Source organism: Maylandia zebra, linkage group LG1 (assembly GCF_041146795.1).
Source record: "Maylandia zebra isolate NMK-2024a linkage group LG1, Mzebra_GT3a, whole genome shotgun sequence".
NCBI lineage: Eukaryota > Metazoa > Chordata > Actinopteri > Cichliformes > Cichlidae > Maylandia > Maylandia zebra.
Window position 1 is genome coordinate 21,034,748 of NC_135167.1, and position 20,516 is coordinate 21,055,263.

General features: G+C 38.2%; 2 protein-coding genes and 1 long non-coding RNA gene across 7 annotated transcripts in view; 1 reads left to right on the top strand and 2 right to left on the bottom strand.

Annotated features, from left to right (window-relative positions):
- LOC143418364 (uncharacterized) overlaps positions 1 to 20,516 on the bottom strand; it is a 140,484-nt gene that overhangs the window by 103,475 nt on the left and 16,493 nt on the right. The window contains exon 2 of the long non-coding RNA XR_013098340.1: positions 13,406 to 13,546. This is a non-coding gene — a long non-coding RNA (uncharacterized LOC143418364). The remainder of the gene's footprint in view (positions 1 to 13,405; positions 13,547 to 20,516) is intronic.
- Positions 3,328 to 7,348, top strand: LOC112435283 (G2/M phase-specific E3 ubiquitin-protein ligase-like). 5 transcript variants are annotated; one of them, XM_076883115.1, is made up of 15 exons: positions 3,328 to 3,452; positions 3,674 to 3,737; positions 3,944 to 4,169; positions 4,282 to 4,357; positions 4,480 to 4,760; positions 4,840 to 4,878; positions 4,985 to 5,058; positions 5,163 to 5,240; positions 5,509 to 5,714; positions 5,796 to 5,895; positions 5,993 to 6,155; positions 6,258 to 6,364; positions 6,457 to 6,601; positions 6,735 to 6,861; positions 7,011 to 7,348. In XM_076883115.1, the coding sequence occupies exons 3-15, from the start codon at positions 4,122 to 4,124 to the stop codon at positions 7,346 to 7,348; spliced, it is 1,782 nt and encodes a 593-aa protein (XP_076739230.1). In that variant the 5' UTR covers positions 3,328 to 3,452; positions 3,674 to 3,737; positions 3,944 to 4,121. The 5 variants fall into 5 exon arrangements, with proteins under 5 accessions (XP_076739230.1, XP_024659391.2, XP_024659388.2 ...); XM_024803623.2 differs by having other exon boundaries at positions 7,044 to 7,348; XM_024803620.2 differs by having other exon boundaries at positions 6,484 to 6,601.
- On the bottom strand, positions 7,592 to 9,838 carry LOC106674640 (uncharacterized). The gene is made up of 6 exons (XM_024803626.2): positions 9,700 to 9,838; positions 9,164 to 9,209; positions 8,715 to 8,806; positions 8,515 to 8,625; positions 8,124 to 8,397; positions 7,592 to 7,798 (listed from the first exon to the last, which is right to left on the bottom strand). Exons 1-6 carry the CDS (start codon positions 9,834 to 9,836, stop codon positions 7,592 to 7,594), a joined length of 867 nt encoding a protein of 288 aa, XP_024659394.2. The 5' UTR covers positions 9,837 to 9,838.

The following is a 20,516-nucleotide window of genomic DNA, read 5'->3' on the forward strand; positions in this document are numbered from 1 at the left end:
ATACATTAGGGGTTTGATGCAGAAAAGCTTTCACAAAAACAAACAACTGCTTAATCATCAGTATAGCATCCAGATGCAGGATCAAGGCTTTTTTAGGGACTCTTAGAGGATGAACGAACCAAACATTGCTTAAGATGGACCATGATTTAATTTCACTCTTTTTTTAAATAAAAAAAATCTTCACTTATTCTCTAGTAACCAAATATATTTCCCCTAATCTTTAAAAAATATATATCAAATCTTCATTATAGGAATTACAACAGTCTGAGTAGCTGATCTGATGGGAAACGATGAAGGGTAAGTACTGAGTGAAAAAGTGGTGATGGGTCATGAATCTGGAGTAAAGTGGCAATAGATTGGACACTTCTAGTCAGTCTTTGGAGGAAATATATTAACCTGCTGGGCTGCATGCAAACTTTCCAACCTCATTGTTGACAGGTTTTATGAGCCTAATGCACTTTGTGATGTATAGCATAATAACCCAGTCTATGACTGTAGGGCCTTACTCTTAATATCGGCCGCCGAGTGGATCAGGCAAAATTATTGTAATGAGACAAAATTTCCATACAACAGCAAAATGAGTTCATTACTCTAAGTTATATTGGTGAAGTAACCAAAAGAAATTGATGGTTTTATTAAGCTAGAATTGAGTTTAAGCCATAAACAGAATTAGGCAAACATGCACACTGCAAAATATAATAATAATTATATTCCTCTTATCCAAAAAGGTTATCAGAATGGCCCCGGCTGTTCCTTATTCACGGCTTTCAAACTGAGGTGCTGTTTTTAAGTGCGGGACAGCGCTAATTTCTTCTCCCCGCAGCTTCCCAGCGCTTCATCAGGACCTATGGAACATGCATTTGCATGCACGTGACACGTGATAACAGGCAAAGCAATTTAACTAAACTGCCGTGTTATTCGTATGCTACTTCATGACATCAGGCTGCCTGCGCCCCCAGGCAGTTCCAGAAGAACTCAAAGATGTAATCCCTGTGGTACATCACGGGTCTGTCTCCAAAGGGAGATCCTATAGGCATTCATCATCCTCAAGATTTATTTTTAATTCAAAACAGTTTGGGGTGAATTTGTGTGGAAATGGTTGAGCTTCAGAAAATAAAATCAAAACAAGCTGGCTTGATACAATGCAATAAATAATGCAGCGCGGGTATACAAATGTAATAACAATCACATAATTAAGATAACAATTTACTTTTGCAGTCCATGTATCTATTAAATAAATTATAAGCACTCATTCCTCCCATTTCTCTCAGTAGCCGGCTATAGTCTCTCGCTGTCCACAGAGGACTGCTTCAGTGCATCCTCTACATCAGCTGATTATGCTATCTATCAAGCACAGCTGTCACTGCCCCATTTAAACCTTTGTCAAGTGCATGCATGCAGTGCAGCCTGCACCAAACCAAGTAATTGCACTTTTGTAATCCAACACCTGAACATCTCTTACGCTGCGCATTTCTAAAAAACAGAAGCAAAGCCGCTCTTACAGACCAACATTTTGGGAACTGCGTTGCATTAACGAAAGCTCAGGGAGTAGCCGTGATGACTAACGCACGCTTGTATCAAAACATTCGGACATTGTTTTGTTTTTGTCGCGGTTACAGCGAGCTTAAAGAAGGAAAAACAGATGCCAGCTGCTTTTTTTTTTCTTGTTGCCAAGGCACAAACAGGATGCTGGCAGCTACAAAGATTCAATTATAAAAAGTACAGAAAATAATTAGAAAAAATAATAGCACTTGAAAAAAATCGCCCCTCCAGAAATTGCGCATAACAATAAATCCGTTAATTAGCTCATTAATATTCAATTGGGGTCAGTGGACTTAATGGAACCTTTTTCATGGGCCAAGGAAATGTTTAACACTCAGTTTTTCCTCTGCCTGCTCTCATTATCAACTATGCACAGGCAGGCCTTATCAGTCCCCCAGATGGCGAGGAACAATGCAACACCATTATCGTCTTACAGCAGCGTGTGTGCCTTGTAACCGGTGTGTGCCTGGGACAGTGAAGTATAGATACTGAGGCATTTAGTGTAATTGATATGTGGTATATATCGTATTGTTTAGGCCTGTTTGTTTGCTCTGCTGGTATTCAAGGCGAGAGAAGAGGCGAAGATTGATTTTCACCGCAGCCACTCCCGCTCTCACCACAGGTCACAGATAACTTGTCAACGCAGGTTTTTAGGCTGGTGTAAAATGCATCAAGGCTAAACTCTCGTGGGCATAGAGGAGGATGGGGAGTTTCATCTCTGCAAACACAAGCCCTCTCACTGTCGTTACCTTGTGCATGAGACAGATGTTTTATTCAACAAGTACATGGAATCGAGAGATGTCCGAGTAAGCCTTTTTGTACATCTGCTCTGTGAGGCTCCCGGTCCAAATGCTTTTCTGTTTAGCACACATTAAGAAATGTAATTCACAGCACTGCTAAATATGCTTCGTCTTACAATTGGAAAATGCCGGCTCATTATTTTGGTTCCAGTTTCAATAACCATCTCAAGGAATTTTGCCACATCTAAATCTACAAAGAGTTAAGTGTCAGCTTATATATTTTTTTGCTGTCAACAACAACAATCGCTGATTTAGTGACAATTACACTTTTAAATTCTAAATACTTACTATCAGATTAAATATACAGGTGTGAATCCCACTAATTTATACTGTTTGTTACCATATACTGCGCCGAGATTAGCTATTTGCTGAGATATCGGTTTTGGCATTTATAACTGATGATAAATCAAAATTTAAAAAGTAAAAAAAGATGTGGGAGAAACACCCTTTGACCATGTTATGAGTATTCATTGCATAGTTTGTCCACTAGAGGGCAACATCTCTGTGTATTTGTTTGGAACGCTACTAACAACTAGCTGGGCCTTGTACCACAAAGCAAGTTCAACATATCCAGGATATCTATGGCGTTATTTTTGTGCCACTATTCTGAGCGCACGTAAAAAAAAATTGAGCGCACGTAAAAAAAAATTGCAGGTGCAAGTGTTGCATTTTGAGGAGAAATTTATTTTGAGCTTACAAAAGCTGAATTTGAGTGAACAAAATTCATTGCTGCGTGCAAAAAACGTATTTCAGTGTTTGCGCTTATCCATATACACACACAATAGCACCCCCTCTCGCTCAGTTTTTTCATTTGCGCTTGCTCGCAATGTGTTGCTTGCGCTCACAACATTCTCTGCTTCGTACGCTCAACTCTCTGTACACCGTTATAAGTGTGCCACAAAACCAACCAATCACAGACTTGGTTTCAAAAATTCTGATTGGCTCTTACGGTCTCCAATCAGCTCGCTAGCTACTGCTGTCCGGACACCGGAAACACTGTCCACTCAGCCTCGCTTCTTGCAGATAGAGGGATTTTTGATTTACTCTGCAGCTAAAGAAGAGATGGCAGAATCAAACAATGGCTCCAATAATACTACACCACAGTATCAGGTGAGTTTAATTTTTTTTGTGTGAATTTAGTAATTTGCTGTCCTTTCTGTTTAATATGCTGTGAAATTGTAGTTACAGATGCAGCTGTAGAGTTTAAGCTAGCCTTATGGGTAATTACCAGCGTAGTTGTCTTACTGAGGCAGTGTATCCTAATCATGTTGAGTCAGCAGTAAGAAATCTGGTGTCTTTGCTGCTTAACAACATATCCACAAATCCTTCAGGGAGGCCAACAGAGAGTGGGCAGCCGGAGCCTAGAAATCTGACTATCCAGCAAGAGATAACAAGGTTTTTGCTTTTTTTGTGTTTTTTTTTATTTTAACTTTTTGCAATCTTTTCTGTTAAAGTTATTTGGTTTGTGGATTTATCAACATTGATTTTTAAATTAAAATGTGCTATTAAGGACTGATGTCATATTTAATAACTTTATTAAACAATAACCCTTATGTTATGCAACACTGCATTTTTTAAACTCATGCATTTTCATCCCACAGATCATTTCCAGGATATTTCAAATCACACTTGAGCCGTGGTAAAAAGAGATGTTTAACATCTACTAAGCAGCTTGTTAAGGCAGGCAGTAAGACCACAGGCCTCAGTTTTTATTTGCTGTCAAAAAACACATCCTACACACCTTTGCCAGCTGAGGAGCTTGAACTCCTACAAGCTGGCATGGGGAGACAAACAGTGTCTCTTCCAGAAGATGGTGACCATGCAGAGGTAAGTTTGTGTAGTCAGTATTAAAATCAGTCATTGGCAGACGCATTTAGCCTGAATCATATGCCACAGTCCATTTAGTGTTCCATTCTGCTTAACGGTGTTTTTAACTAAGATTTCTAGACTTCTGGAAGAAACCTTTCCAAAAATGGAATATCTTTGTGGAGGATGGCTCTTACATAAGGCAACAGGTTTGTTGTTAATTCAGTTTTTATGTATTTTTTTGGCATTCTTGCGTGCTCATACTGCATTATGATTATGTAGTTGATACTTTTGCTGCTTGATTGTTTATGCTATTTTTCTGTCAATAAAGGTGGCAGTGGTCGACGAAAGCTCACTGTAATTCCACCTGAAACAGAAGGATATTCTGTCAAAACACTGAAAGCTGTGTCAGGAGGTGGCAAATCCACTTTTTACATAGTACCTCTTCAGGAAACATTAGACACATCTCCTCTACCTCCCGACTCACAGCACTTTTCAAAGATGCCAAAGAAGATATGTTACCAGTGTAATGAAGTTATGCCTCTGCAGATGCTTGCAGTACACATCAATACGTGCAAAGGAAAATTCTCTCCTGATGAGACTGATGATGAGGTGAGACAATTTTGATGAAATCAAAATGAGCAATTTTGATTAAATAATATAGTATCACAATTACTGTTTTTTGATTCAGCAGGAATCGGAGTTATGCATTGTGAAAAGCAAATGCAAGGTAAACCTAGCACATTACTAAAAACCATAGTAACTACAATGAATTTTGTATCGGTAATGATCTTTTTCCCACTATGCCTAACATGTACCCATTTTTGGAATTGTAGGTTATTTGTCCAATATGCACTAAGGATTTTCCTGAAGATGAGATCACAGTCCATGCGAGTCTGTGTGGGGATAGGTAATCTTTTTTCAGCCGTTTATGAAAAAATGTTAATCAGTAACAGTCCACGCAAACATATGTATTTTTATTTTATTTTTTTTTTAACTTTGTTTTGTCATCAGCTTTCAATGCATGGTGCCTGAAGAAAATGACCAAACTACAGGGACACCAGCTCAAACTTCAGTATGCACAACAGACAGGTACTTTTTGCTCTATTATAATTCATATACACACTATTATGCAGAACCATTTGTTAAAATTATGTGTAAGATCTTTTACACAATACCTGGGGTTTAATTTCATATAAAACATTTTATGGTCACACTACTTTAAATTATTGTTAAAGGTTGTTGCACAGAACATGCTGCAATAATTTCTAATCACGTTTAATGTGGTAGCCTCTTTTAATCTAAAGATGATTATTTTTCTTTGAGAGCTTAGGATGTTTTCTACCCTGTTTTTGTTAAGCGTGGAAGATGTATTGCGTTGCCTTGAACAACAAGTCGACACCACAACAGAATTTAAGTTGTGTGTGGACAGAGAAGACCTTCCAGACAGAGGCATTCTCCAGTGGCAGAGAAAAAAAGCTGCATCTCCCACCAGTGTTCTTAGGGTGGTTTTCATTGGAGAGGCAGGCGTGGATACAGGAGCACTTAGGAAAGAGTTTTTGAGTGGTGAGTTGCCTATTACCTGTTTTGTCCTAGTGTCAATAAATAATGGATAACTTAAAAATGCGGATATTTTTTGTATGAAAGACATGATTTCAGGTATTGAAAGCAGATTCTTTGAAGGACTTGAGAACAAGGGCAAAAACCCCAAGTATTCTCTGACCGATCTTGATAATGAAAACTTCAGGTTGGTTACATACGAGCTTTGTGTATTACATTTAATACGCATCCGATATTTTTGTAAATGTTACCTGAAAATGAATTATAATCATTTGTCTACACAGAACTGTTGGTGAAATAATTGCAGTCAGCCTCGCCCAAGGAGGCCCATCTCCTGCCTTTTTCAAAGAATGGTGCTACAATTTCCTCTGCTCAGGAGAGGTTGATTTCAGCTGTCTGTCTAAGGAGGATGTTGCAGATGTGGAATCTTCCCTGCTCATCCGCAAAGTGAGCACCTGGTTTAGCTCTGGCACATGATATATTATGAGTATGGTGTTTTTAAACACTTTTAACCTTCTGTATTTCCTCTTTCACATTATACATTTCCAGGTTGAAGATGCAGCAGACATACAGTCTCTGATGATGTGGGCTGATGAAATTGTCAGCTGTGGATACACAAACCAGATAAAGATGGATAGTAAGGAAAGCATGATCCGGTAAGGGAGAAAAAATCAGAGAGATCATTAACCCCCCCCTCCCCAACTAGTTTTTCATTTTGTTTTTTTGTTTTTTTATTTTTATTTTTAAGTGCTATTGTCTTACACTCTACAACAAGACTGATTCCAATGCTACAGCAGCTCCGAAAGGGCATGGAACTGTATGGTCTTGTGAACCTGATGGCTGTAAATCCTGAAGCTTGCCACAGTTTGTTTGTTCCTGGGAAAATCCTCAAAGTATTAACATAGCAGCTTCAGTCTGATCCAAAGACAGTCCACTTATCTGTACTGTAGTTATCCTGTATTTATTTATTAGTTTTGAATGAACAATATATCTATAATATAATCTACTTTATTTCCTTATTTACAGCCAGACGCTGATTTCATTATGATGAGCTGCCAACCACATTTCAGTGAAAAAGGGACATCTAGGGAGAGAACTGAGAGGAAGATCATAAATTTTTTGCAAGATTTCTTGCAGGAGATTGAAGTATCAGGTACTATATAGTATTAGCTGTATATACCTATAGTATTGTATATATACCGTATGCATCTGTTAAATATTTTTGCTTTAACATGCAGGGCACTAGAAAGTATTCTTAGTTGTTAATTTAAAACATTGTAATCCAGATTGCTTTTTATTTAGAAAAGACTTCAGAAACATTTTCAAACATCACAGATGGAAACACAGGCGGTGCAGGTGGTGAAAAATCAGAGTCTCTTGCTGTCCACCATGTGCTCCAGTGGATGACCGGCCAGTCCCATGTTCCCATCCTTCCTGATGAAAAGAGACATTTCAAAATAACATGCAAGTTTGACCATGAATGTAAGGAGCGGCTGGGAGATCACTCCATTTGTTACCCAGTTGTGAGTGCATGCACTTGTACTGTGACTTTTCCAGTGCAGCATCTGGACACTTACACAGTGTTTAAAACCATAATGAGTGCAGCAGTTAAATATGGTGGTGGATTCCACAGAGTTTAACACATTGTTGTCTTGTAATTTGGAAACTAAATGAGTAAAAATGTTTGTAAACATTAGCTGTTAAGATGTTCGTAGCCGTTTCATGAAAATGACAAGACTTCAAAACTTTGTGTAGGGTCCTACGTTGATAGATAATAAGCAAGTGCTTTGTTTGCTTGTCTACTTGTAATCTGAATGTTTTAGCAAAGAAATCCAGTATTTGAGAACTTAAAAGAACGTTGACTTTCACGTCCATGTTAAGTGTCACTGTTGGTTTGACACCTGTAGCAAGAATTGTATGTACAGGTCACGACCGTGTGACTCAGAATGTTCCAAGGGATTAATAGTTCTCTGAAGCCCCTCCAGGGTTTCCTCATCCAGTGGGCATTCAACTTCAGGAACCACAACTGTGCTGTTAGATTCTTCTTGCAGTACAGCACTCTCCCAGTCAATGCCTGGATCCCGAAGCTCCTTCAAATCCACAAACATATATAATGGTCATTATTCCAGAATAGGTACTTTTAGGAGGAATGTTATTTTGTGTAAGCGTTTTTTCCATTAAAATACAACAATTTAAAAAGAATGCCTTTGTTTTCATGTTCTTCTTACTGTAATTTAGATTAGTGGTAATTGATAAGCAAGAATGTATAAAATCACCAGAAGCATCTCCCAGATGTGCTGCAAGTGTTTTAATTTGTTAATTTCAGAAGAGCAGAGTTAACTGCTAACTAAAATTTTGAAATTCAACATTTAAAAAAAAAAAAAAAAAAAAAAAAATCAGATTATGAGCTGGTACCTCAAGTCTCTCGCCCTCGTCCAGCTCTTGTAGATGTCCCATACACCAGAGCTGTTCAGGAGTGAGACCACCTTCTGTCCTGAGGGGATGATTATTCCATCCTCCAACAAAGGTGACAAGATCTGCTCGGAGTCGAGGGACAAAGATGTAGTGGACACCAAAAAGATGAATGACATCTGAAATGTCAAGCAGGCCATCCTCCTCGAGTGAGTGAAGAATATCATGGTACTTGCTAGTGACTGCAATCCAGACATCACGCCAAAGTCGTTCTACTCTGTAAATACATTTGAATTTGGATTTCAGGTATTTCATGCTTCAAATCAATATCAGAACTGCTACAACAATCTACCCATGCAGTCAATAATAATATAAAAAACATCAAAAGACTAACCTCTGATTGTGGACACTCTTTCCAGATATGAAACTCGCTCTCCCTGTTCCTCTTGTGGCAAACATGAAATGTGCAATGTCCAGGTTTTCTACTCCTTGATCTGCCCTAACCCTATGATAAAAATACATTTTTAAGGAATTTTTAAAGTTTTCTTTAATGATACTTGTTGCTAGCATATAAATTAAATCAGGGCATAAAACCTTGATGGCAAGCCGTGAAGCTGGGCTGATCTCAGGAAAAATGAGAATGCAGTTTTTGCCCTGTTGTTAGTTGCTGCATCCAAGTACAGGACCTGCAGTAAAAACAAATGGAAAATTAAAGATCTGGTTTCAGATCATGTATAGTTTTTCAGTTAATAATGCAGTTTCATAATAAGTGTTCAAGGAATATTGTACGGTTCTATGTTCATAACCATAATTTAAAGCTTGAGTAGTCTATACATCAATATTGGTAGTACTTATCAAAAAATGAAAATGGCCTTTTAGTTTAACCTTTTTTGGTAAAGAACTGATTAGAAATTTAAAAAAATAATAATTGCAAATCGTCCACTATGTTGGCTTGCTGAATAATTGATGTTCATAAAAAAACAACCTAATAAAGCTCTCATTTCAAAACTACCAAATATTCTACATAACAGTTACACTTTTACCTTCCTTGAGTAGCCATCCACTCCACCAAAGATCACAACATTGTACCTGTTTCAGAGGGAAAACAATCTCACTAAGGCTTGATTTGCAGAACATGTAAGACATTGAAAATAAATTTTTCAGTATGCACACTTGCCACTGACTTAAACTGGACACTTGTCAGGTGTGCTGAAAATAATACCAACATTTTTATATGTTTATAAGTTCAATGAGACTAAATATTTTAGTTCTCTTGTCATGATTTTTTTTAAGTTTTCTGGAGCACTTAACATATTATGTGTTGATAGGCTTGTTATCATGGAAAATATCGATATACAAAGTGTAAATAATTGCTCAAGAAAATTTACAATTAACAATATTGCTGGTTTTGTTACACATCCTGTATTCCTTTTACTTAATATTACTCTATCAAGTGCTTTTTAAAATATTATAAATACACTGAAAGACCTATCAGATAAGGTTGATTAAAGCAGATTTAAAGTATAACGTGCATCTTTCTGCCCAACTTGTGTTAGAGCTATATAAGTGGGTATTTTACCTTATTAGCTTGTGATTTGTGTCTATGTGGACCAGGGAGAGAGGGCCTCGCACCGAGTAGCTTCTTCGCACAACACAGCCTAGTTCTGTGATCCGTTTGAAGATCCCTACAGCATCAACTCGATGCATGGAGGCCATCATTCTCCACCACTGAGCACGGAGACCCATAGAAACCAAATGTCCTTGAACCATTCGATAGCCAGCATTTGGCATCTGATTTTTGATAGCCGATATGATGTTGTCCAGCTCTTGGTCATTCATTGTGCTGTATGTTCCTCTCACAGACAAGTCAAATTCTTGCATCCTCCTGTAGATTGTTCTTCTTGAAACACCAAGACATTTAGCAATGCAGCTGACTGGCAGCTGAATGTCCAACAAATTCTTGAGTCTTTCTCTCTCTAGTACGATTTTGGGGTGGCCAGGTCCCAGACCAACTTCTGTTTCCAGTTCAATAATGGCCACAGAGCTGATGTTAATTTCACACTGAACCAGATGATGAACGTTTTGTAGAGCCTCTGTAATCTCTGACAGACCGCCTATTTGCTGAGAGAAAGATTCAAACAGAACAAGCTCATGACGAGTCAAGAACTCCAAATAATCCAGATTTAGTGGTTGTTGGTTTAAAGCAGCTTCCAGTTTAGAGAGGAGTCTATGCATCATTTGCTGTCTCAGTATGTCCTGTTAAAAGCAGCAAGGAACATGGACAAGTACAATGAAATGATGTATCTCAGACAAAAATAAACAACCCATAAAACAAACTACATGAGGTACATCATTTTTCAAGTTTGCATAGTTTGCAAATTAGCTAACGTCAGTTATCAAGCGAATAATAATTAACAAAATGATTTTATATTACTTACATGTGGCCGGGACATGCTCTTTTCGTGCTGCTATTCAGTATTCAACGACATAAAAGAGAGCTACTCAAGTATAATTTGGAAAAATTAGTCAGTTGGCATGGTTGTATGATGCAACTACATTCTACTACACCAACAATAGTCTTAAAAAATAATATATTTTAAAATAAAATGATTAAAGATATTATCCGCAAATTGGGGTTTAAGAGATTTTAGCTGGATTTAGCTACATTTCGGACAGTGTTTCCGGAAAGCAGTAGCTAGCCAGCTGATTGGAGACCGTAAGAGCCAATCAGAATTTTTGAAACCAAGTCTGTGATTGGTTGGTTTTGTGGCACACTTATAACGGTGTACAGAGAGTTGAGCGTACGAAGCAGAGAATGTTGTGAGCGCAAGCAACACATTGCGAGCAAGCGCAAATGAAAAAACTGAGCGAGAGGGGGTGCTATTGTGTGTGTATATGGATAAGCGCAAACACTGAAATACGTTTTTTGCACGCAGCAATGAATTTTGTTCACTCAAATTCAGCTTTTGTAAGCTCAAAATAAATTTCTCCTCAAAATGCAACACTTGCACCTGCAATTTTTTTTTACGTGCGCTCAATTTTTTTTTACGTCCGCTCAGAATAGTGGCACAAAAATAACGCCATAGATATCCCTCTATTATCTGGATTCACTTCACAGGAAGTCGTCAAACGAAGCTGGTTATTAACTCAATACCTAGCTTGGGTGTGCTGCTTTCCAAAGTAACCTGTTACTAAAATCACATTACATTGTTCAGTAACACATATTTTTATTGCACAAAAGGACAAGAGTGCGATGGCAATGTGCAAACTGCCTCCAGGATAGAAACAACTGAATTATAGAAAACAAAGCATGCTAACACAAAGCTAGCCAAGAACCACGAGTAATGTTAAAACTGCCATGCCCAGCCGAGCAGCCACAGCCTGATCTTCAAAAGGTAACAAAGGCAGTCATAAACAGAATTGTTGCAGATGTTTCACTGGCTCTTAGTATTTCAACTCTGTTTTGTTTTCACAACTAAACACTAAAAGAAAGAGTGCGCGTGTTCTCATTAAGACAGTTATTTGTTGAGGTTTATATTGTTAACTGGTAATTATGGATCATTTATGGAATAATGTGAAAATAATGTAAGAGCAGTGTAACAAATTATTTTTTCCAGTGAGCAAAAAGTAACGTAAGAAAATTAACAAGTAACATGTAATGTATTACTTTTTTAGAGTACCTAAGTAAAAAAATCTTGGTCAATATATTGGATATTTAAATACCCAAATATCTGCATAAATCTTAAAATCCTATCAGCTGGGTTTTAATTTAAACACATAAAAGCATTTCATCCTTTCTAAAAGCCTCTATGATTGATTTTATCAAGCCAGTCAATCTAATACTGCTCATCAAAAAACTCGCCATGTCCCTGGCTCTGCTCTCTTTCTCTCTCTCCATGCATTATATATATATATATATATATATATAAGTTTCTCAAACATTCAGATTACTTCAAGCTATTTTCACCAACATACTGCATCAACCTATCATCAAAAAGCAGGCGAAGATAGAACCACTCATGCATACACAAATGACTGTGTCAAAGTCTTTGCTAAAGCCAAGTTTAATTAACGTAGGTATGATGAAAGCGAAGTTGTCACTATAGGGCATTTCAGCCCAATGACATTTAAAATGCCTTTGTTGGGATCTCTTCCAGAAATCAAGAAATATGCTAGCAAGGATTTTACAGCTCTGTGATTTTCTGAGCAAAGTAAATAATGCAATCTGTTAAGAAATCTTCATTCACTGACAGTCAAAAGGGAAATTGATGCAACTTGTTACAAAGATTCAGTGCATTTATTTTTTTTATCAGCGTTTTCCATAACACTGGTGGATTAATGTGCCTGAATTCGGAAGATGAACCGTGACATCGTCATTTTCCATTAACGTGCTCCATCTCATGTATCCATCATAATATCTACAGTAGTTGAATGTCAACCTTTTGAAAGCCAACATTTTCAGTCTCAGCCAAGGTTGTCCCCTTTTAAAAAATAAGGCAAAACATGAAAGCTGAGTGTTTGTTTTTGTCTCTGTTTGAAGCAAAGGTTGTAAAATTTCACAGAGATAAAGGCTATTGCATTTGTTTTTAACATGTCAGTTTATTGACACCTTTTTCACAGTGAATGGAGGTTATTAGAAAGGATATATATTGCTTGAACAACTTCAGTTCAGTGGTGCTGAAAAGTGAGGCTGGGATGGACTGGTATGGCTTAAAAGAGATTTTCCACATCTTTTTGACAACTAAGTGAAACCAAAGAAGGCAGCAATAATATTAAATTTCCCTGACAAAAACAATGGAGGTAGCAGGGTTTCACAGTAAAAGCATTTCTAAACAAATAACTGACAATGGCTTTCAGCTGTGAGAGCTAACAGAGCACAATGGCTCGGACTGAATGTGCTGAGTGTGCGAGGGCTATCCCACAAATGGAGGTGATCCTAAATCATGTGCTTAAAGGTTGCAGCTTGAGAGCCAAGGTGTCATGGATAATTCCCACTCAGATATCTATAGCCTTCACTATCTCACCCCCACTCCCTCTCTTCTAGCTTTACTTTACTTCTGTTAAACAGACAAGCTGCCATGCTATTGATCCCCAGCCTCCAAATGCCCACCCCCTCCTACTCAGGCCCACACATGAGGGCAGTCACTAAACCTGTGGGCAAAGGGAAAGAGAACACTCCCCACTGAGTGCAATTGGGATTTGAGAAAGTTAAACACTTCTCAAGCACAAAATTCCAGCCTGGGCAGCAGAGAGGGGATTCTGTCCGCAGGCCTCCTCACACTTACCTGATCAGAAGGTCAGCCCCATCATCATCGTTCTTCTTGCCCATCTTGCACTCTCGTCGCCTTTCAGTAACTCTTGAAGGGCTCAGCTTTCTCATTTACTTCAAACACTGCTGTCAACAGTTTTTGCTGCTGTCCTTGGCTCTAAAACCACACAGGGTTCAAATTTTGAGAATGACACACTTCGGGAGCAAAAGGGGGGATAAAGAGGGACAGCAGATGAGGTCTGACAGTTAAATATTGAATATAGTTTGACAGACAACACTAAACCATAAATAAAGCTTACAATAATTTACAAGAGTTATTACAAAGGGTAAAATTATTCACAAAGATCTAAAAAACAACCTAAATTGAATATTTCAAGAAACCTGGCACTGAGTTAAATATCTACTCAGCCAATCACCTGGTAGCAGCTCAGTGCATTTAGGCATGTAGAGAAACCTTGTTGATGGAGAATGGCCACACTGCCTTAAGCAGACAAGAAGACAGCAGTGATTCAAATAAGCCACTCTTTACAACCATGCTATGCAGAGGAGCATCTCTGAATGCACAACATATCGATCAGATTAGCTAAGGCAGCAGAAGACCACTCCTGTTTGCTAAGAACAGGAAACTGGGGCTTCAATTTGCATGGACCCACAAATATTGGACAACAGAAGGTTGGCAAAATACTGGCTGATCTGATTTCTGCTGCAACATTTGGATGGTAGGGTCAGAAGCACGGAAGCATGGATCTAACCTGTCTTGTATCAATGATTCAGGCTGCTGGTGGTGTAATGGTGTGGGGGATATGTTTTGGTACATTTTGGCCTCCTTACTACCAACTGAGTATTGTTTAAACTCCACAGTACCGTATTGTTGCTGACCATGTCATCCCTTTATAACCACAGTATACCTATCTTCCGATGGCTGCTTCCAGCTCAACTCAGATGACCTCCACAGTCACCAGGTCTTAATCCACAACATATTCTCATCCCAACGCATAACATACCGACGAAAGACAGGGTTAAGATTAGGGTTAGGGCTGGCATGGACGGCTGGTGCCTGTGCTTGAAGCGTGTCTTACCGCCACAAGCAGCATTCTATTGGATTCAATTGAGAATCCATGAAGAAGGGTACCTGTCGCATTGCTATGAGATGCCTAGCGGCGTAACAAATCGTTGGTATGTTATGCGATGGGAATGATAATGCTCTGTAATCCAATAGATTGAGCATAAACTTTGGGATGTAGTGGAATAGGATATTAATATAATGGATGTGCAGCTAACAAATCTGAAGCGACTGTGTGATACTATCATCATATATGGACCAAAATCTCTGAAGAATGCTTGTTAAATGTTCAAATCATGCTAATGCTAACTACATAGGCTTGCTAACACATAGTTACCATTCATTTTCTGACAGCGCTAACAAAGGGTGCTTAAATGATTCTCTGACTTTGTGAAATCTAATAGTTTAAGTCAGCTAAAGGTAATCAGCTGCAAAATGTGGGACTGCTATTCCTTCCAGTGGGCGCTGTTTTCCAGAGTTTAACATGTGGCACTCAGTCTCTAGGTAAAATTACTTCTATAGATGAACCGAAACCACCAAAAACACAAAAGATCCCTAGTTAGAGACCATACGGAGAAGGCAAACAGTGTAAAAATCTGCCTTATCAAATATGTAGATCAGTCTGCTGTGGCGACCACTTGAGAAAAGGGGAGCAGTTGGAATATTTTGGCAATTTTGGACTCTGGCTTACAAGTTAAACAACATTGACACAACCAGGACACAACACAAAGGCTAGAACCAGGAGGAGCCAAAATATTTTCCATAATAAATGATACAGGAATAACGGACACTTGAATATGAAGACTGTAAGGGCCAAGGATCAAACCCCCAACCTTCCGAATGGTGGTCTACCTCCTGTCCGTGTAGCACCCTTTATCTATGTAGACCTGTAGGTCTCAATGTGACACAACCTGCAATAGTGAAAGGAGAAGCATTTAAAGCTCTATCACCACTACAAAAACAGCCTCATGTTTACAAGAACAAGACAAGCACATTACATTCAAACAATGCAGCACTGCCTCCAATCCTGTGCTCTCTTTCACTCACTACATCTCACCCCCTCGGGGTTAGCAGACCTTCCTTCATGTTCAAAGATTATCTGTTAATCCAAAATGTGCAGGAGCATGAGACGACAGGAAAGGGACCAGTACTCTGGGGGGGTGAGGGAGGGATGCATGGCTTTATTTGTTTGTTGGCTTTCATATTAATCCATTGGAACACAGCGCAGTTTCCCCTCTTTTCTGGGCATGTGTAAATGTTTTAGAGCCATTAAATGGAAGATGAAATTTTCAATGGATAGCATGTAAAAGTATTAATTGTAAAGACCATTATTTGGTGTCCATGAGGCTGAATCAGCTTAGCCACTCCATTCCCCCATTTGCATACAAAATGCTTTATTTTGGCAATCAATGAAAGTGCTCCACTGTATGTGTGGCTTATCACATGCTTGCAGGAAATGGATTCCTTAGCCATCTCGTTAAATTCTGTTGATGCAGAACAATTTGAAACATGGCACAGGCAGCAATGACATTTAAAGATGCCTCGGCTTAATTATATTTTGCAAACATTTGGGCTGTTTGTCCTCAGGGATAAAGCGCCTCCACTACAAAGTTAACTTGTTAATAATTCAAAATGAATCTCTCTTTTTGTTGAGCACCAATCATTATCTCCTATTAGTGCTGGTTAAGGGCATTCAAGGTGCCTAAAACACACAGGGGAGGCATGCTGCTATTTAATACTTAAAATGAAGTGCATATATGCGACACAATGAACTTTGTAAATTTCAGCAGTAAAAATCAAACCACCTGAGTAACTTGAAATTTTTAACCTCTGGCAGCATGTTGAAACTTGTCTGCTGTTTTTTAGTTGTGATACTTCTCTATGCACACTAAGCAAAGAGGAGTAAACGTGAAGTCACAAAGCACTAATTGTAATCTTCATCACTGCACTAGTCTGCAGATCAACTCCATGTTATGAAACAACTGAAAATTGTGTGTTCTGCAGAGAAATATACAGAAAAAGGGTCACATATGAGAGTAAAGTCATTGCATTCAAGTGCAACATGAGTCCACATGCAGATGAATGACAAATTAAATAAAAAAAAACAATGTCTTAGTGTCTTAGTGAAACACCACACTACATTAAGATATTCAGACATGCAGAGTCCCGTCTAACACAAAGGTTTAAAGTCTCTCTAGACTTTGGACCTTTGTGTTCAGCTGGGTTGAGATGTTGTAACCGTGAAGGCCACAACATATAATTCTTGTAATTTTTAATTCTCAGAAAAACAGTCAGTTACCCCGCGTGCCATCTGGATGTGGATGCTGTCATCGTGGAAATAAAGAGACACTTCATCACCAGATAAAGGTGATAAACTTTGTACTCATGTGTGGCGACCCTTTCCTCTGAAAGGGACAAATGAACTGAAACTGTGCCAGGAAAATGGCACAGCTGTAGGATGCCTTCACCATTGGGGTCAAGGAAACTGCTTTTTTTTTCTCCTTTCTTTCATCCCAGAAGAGTTTACAAAGAATTTATTCACATTTAATTAGTAGTTTAGTTATTATCATGCTTAAATCGTCTGCATGCTTTCTGACCACAAACAAAGAAAAAGTCCCTTTGGAAGAAGAAACCTGGTCTTGCTCCATTTCTTTGATCCACACCAGGTTTTGATCAACAACTTTCTCAAAAACACAAGCTGTTTCGTCCAATCACAAATTTTAACTGCATAAAATCACCAGTTAATTTACACCACAAAACAGCCAAAGAGAGAGAAATAATTTGTCACCCAAATGCAGAAAGACAACCCTTATGAACAAGAGAAAGGGATGTTAGCTAAACTTAGCAGCTTTAAAAATGCTACTTTGTACAGTGTGCTCTGTAGGCAAAAGTGCTCGAAGCCTCTTCACTATCTCCTTCATCCTGCCATCTAAGAGAAGGTTGACACACAATATATAACATACAGCAATAACAAGACCATTTTAAACATGTTGCAAAATGAACAATTGCCTACTTACTCAAAAGAAATTTAACAGGCACATATTTTGAAAGCTGGTTAATTTACTTTACCAAAATGTTATTACAATGTTGTGCTTTTACTTTGATAAAACAAGACATCTAATGATAGGGCTTTAAGAATTTTTGACGATCATCATTTTTCACACCAGACATTTTGGCTTGTCATAGCAGGCAAAGCAGAGGTCTAACATTAAAACCAACCTGAGTTGGTTCCAGAGTCCTGGTATGTGCAGTCTGGCTTACTGGCATGGCTTACCCAGACAGGAACTAAACCATGCTAATGAAATGCATTTCACTTGTGCCTTTCCCATTATAATAAGTAAAACTCTCTGCCCTGTTAAAAGTCTATTCACTCATATACATTTTTACATTATATATAAATGGCATACCATGATATCATTGCTATAACATTGCACCTTTGGATTCTGTAGTGCATTGCCCTTTAACCCGCTCTCAGACAAGCCCGGGCTTGTCTGAGAGCGAGAGCTACATGTTATCAAAAAATAAATCTAGTATCTAAAAAAGGAGCTACTTCAACACCCTCCAACAAAGCACCGTGCTGAGTAGTACACAGTAGTGCAAGAAAAGTGTTCCAACTAAAGGTGTAAGGCCAGGATATAGCAGGACATATTAGCAGCTGGTGATGTGTGACCCAGATGTAAACAAATGAATCGACTGAGTGTCGCTGGCTGCACTCATATGACAGAGCAAACAAGAAGACAAGAAAGGTAGAAATATTTTCTCAGGTTTGTTGTGTGACAATATTATGCAGTTCCTGAAGAGTTACAAGACTAAGGTACTTCAGTTAGTACAAAGCTAAAGTGTTAAGCAATCGTGTTATACTTTTAATTACAATTTCCAGGAAAAACACTGCCTAGACTACTTTTGTGCTCACATTTGACTTATACCATGTCACTGTTATTGCTCTACTGCTAATTAGAAAAGGATGGAAAATGCCCTTAATTTACTTACAAGCTGGTGCCTGCATGCAAATGGAAAACATCAATAAAACATTGTTCAGTATTTGTTTTTCTTGCTTCATCAGGAATATAGTTATTGCAATTTTCCTGAAATATCATGATACAATTTTAGGTTATATTCAGGTTGCATTGCATGTATGACTCTCAATAACCATGAGAGCCATACATGCAGATACTATTGTTAAAATGTTCTCATGCATGTTAGTAGGTTTAAAAAAAAATAAGAGTACAAAACAGCTGTGAATTTGGGCAAAAAAAATAATTTCTAGGAAATTATTACTATTTATTCATTATTAATTATTTAGGAAAAAATAGGGATAAAATAGGGAAAATAAAACTGCAGCTCAGCCCACAGTGTAATTTAACTAAGATCAAAAATAACAGAGAATACCTTCGTGTTTGTTGAGCAGCAATTAGGCATGGCCCAATCCAGCATTTTCCAGTTCCAATCTGATATCTATACCAATACACTGTGTGTATGTGTGTGTGTCTGCAGTTATCAAGTACCCACGCAGTTTTAAACAAATAATCTGTATCTCACTGTGAGAAGAGACTGATATCTATTCTTTTATGTGCAAGGAAAAATCAAGCTTAACTTAAGCAGTTTTACTAACTTATGAAAAAGAAATGTATATAGTCAAATTATAAACATTTACTGAGTTTTGACATTGATTAGTGAACTGGCAAGTGAAAGCAGGCCCACTATAAATATAGTGATATAATAAATAATGCACTGGTGTTATTCGTCCAAGTTATTTACACTCGTCTTGCTCTGGATCAAAATGAGGATCATTGGAGAGCAACGTGTTGTTACTAAAAATCACAGTAGTTTTTTTTCTTCCTCCTCACCATAAAATTACACTAAACCAGCATCTTTCTAGCTTAACACCTTATCAATGGATACGGTCCCTGACCAAACATGAAAAGAAATAAGCTAAACGAGCCACGGAGTGAGAGAGAAAGTCTCATTAACATTGGATCTTTTCAGTTTAGACAATTTTATTTATATAGGTGCTTCACACTGTAAGGTAAAAGCCCCACAATAATACAGAGAATACCCCAATAATCAGAGGACCCTCTATGAGCAGGCTCTTGGTGACAGTGAGAAGGAAAAACTCCCTTTTAACAGGAAGAAAGCTCCAGCAGAACCCGGCTCAGGGAGAGGAAGTCTGGAGTTGATGGGAGGAAGACAGGACAAGAGGCACACTGTGGAAGAGAGCCAGAGAGCAATAATAACTGATGATTAAATGCAAAGTGGTGTATGAACAGACAGAGTGAAAAGGGTGAATGAACTCCCCAAAGGCAAGACTTATTGCACCATAACTGAGGGAGGGTAGAGGGTCGTCTTATTCAGCCCTAACTAGAGGCTTTATCAAAAAAAATAAAGTTTTAAGTTAATCTTAAAAGTAGAACGGAAGAGGGACCTGAAAGCCTCAGATCCACTTTATTTTCTACTCTAACCCTAGGGACCACAAATAAGTCAGCAGCCTCAGAGCGATGTGCTCTTTTCAGTTACAACAGCTCACTTTTCAGGGTGCAGCAACCAAAAAATAAAAATGTCAAATTGGTGTAACACCATAAAATTTTTCTGAATTGCTGTCCCTCTATTGTTAGCTTCTTTAAGTTATGTTACGTATGTTAGCTTTGCTAACGTTTGCTTTGCTAGCTGCTCCAGTGAGGAAGGACAACATAGAACTGAACGGAATGGATAAGATCCATCACTAATATATAATCCATCTTTCTAGGCCTGTGTTCAGCCAGTATCTGATCCAAATATCAGCTTGGTACATCCCTGATATGTAGTTGACAAAACAGAGCATTTTTGACATGAATACCATATGTTAATGTTATATTTATATTAAAAAAAACCCAACAAACTCATTATTTTCTAACTAGTAAACAGCTTAACCTGAAGACACTGCTTAATTCTGCTCAGCAGCTTTGCTACTCTGCTACATGTGCTGCAGAAAGTGATGAATGTATTGCAAACAATGGATTCAGAGCTCCTTCACTGAACAAGTAAATGCTCAGTAAACGACCTCCAAGGGTCTTCTTCTGCAATATTA

Coding starts and splice junctions, on each gene's coding strand:
- LOC112435283 (XM_076883115.1), top strand. CDS start 4,122: ATGGGGAGACAAACAGTGTCTCTTCCAGAAGATGGTGACCATGCAGAG. Junction 5,059..5,162: donor GCGAGTCTGTGTGGGGATAG/GTAATCTTTTTT, acceptor TTTTGTCATCAG/CTTTCAATGCATGGTGCCTG. Junction 6,365..6,456: donor AGTAAGGAAAGCATGATCCG/GTAAGGGAGAAA, acceptor TTTATTTTTAAG/TGCTATTGTCTTACACTCTA.
- LOC106674640 (XM_024803626.2), bottom strand. CDS start 9,836: ATGGCCTCCATGCATCGAGTTGATGCTGTAGGGATCTTCAAACGGATC. Junction 8,807..9,163: donor TGGATGGCTACTCAAGGAAG/GTAAAAGTGTAA, acceptor TTTTTACTGCAG/GTCCTGTACTTGGATGCAGC. Junction 8,398..8,514: donor AAGAGTGTCCACAATCAGAG/GTTAGTCTTTTG, acceptor ATGTATTTACAG/AGTAGAACGACTTTGGCGTG.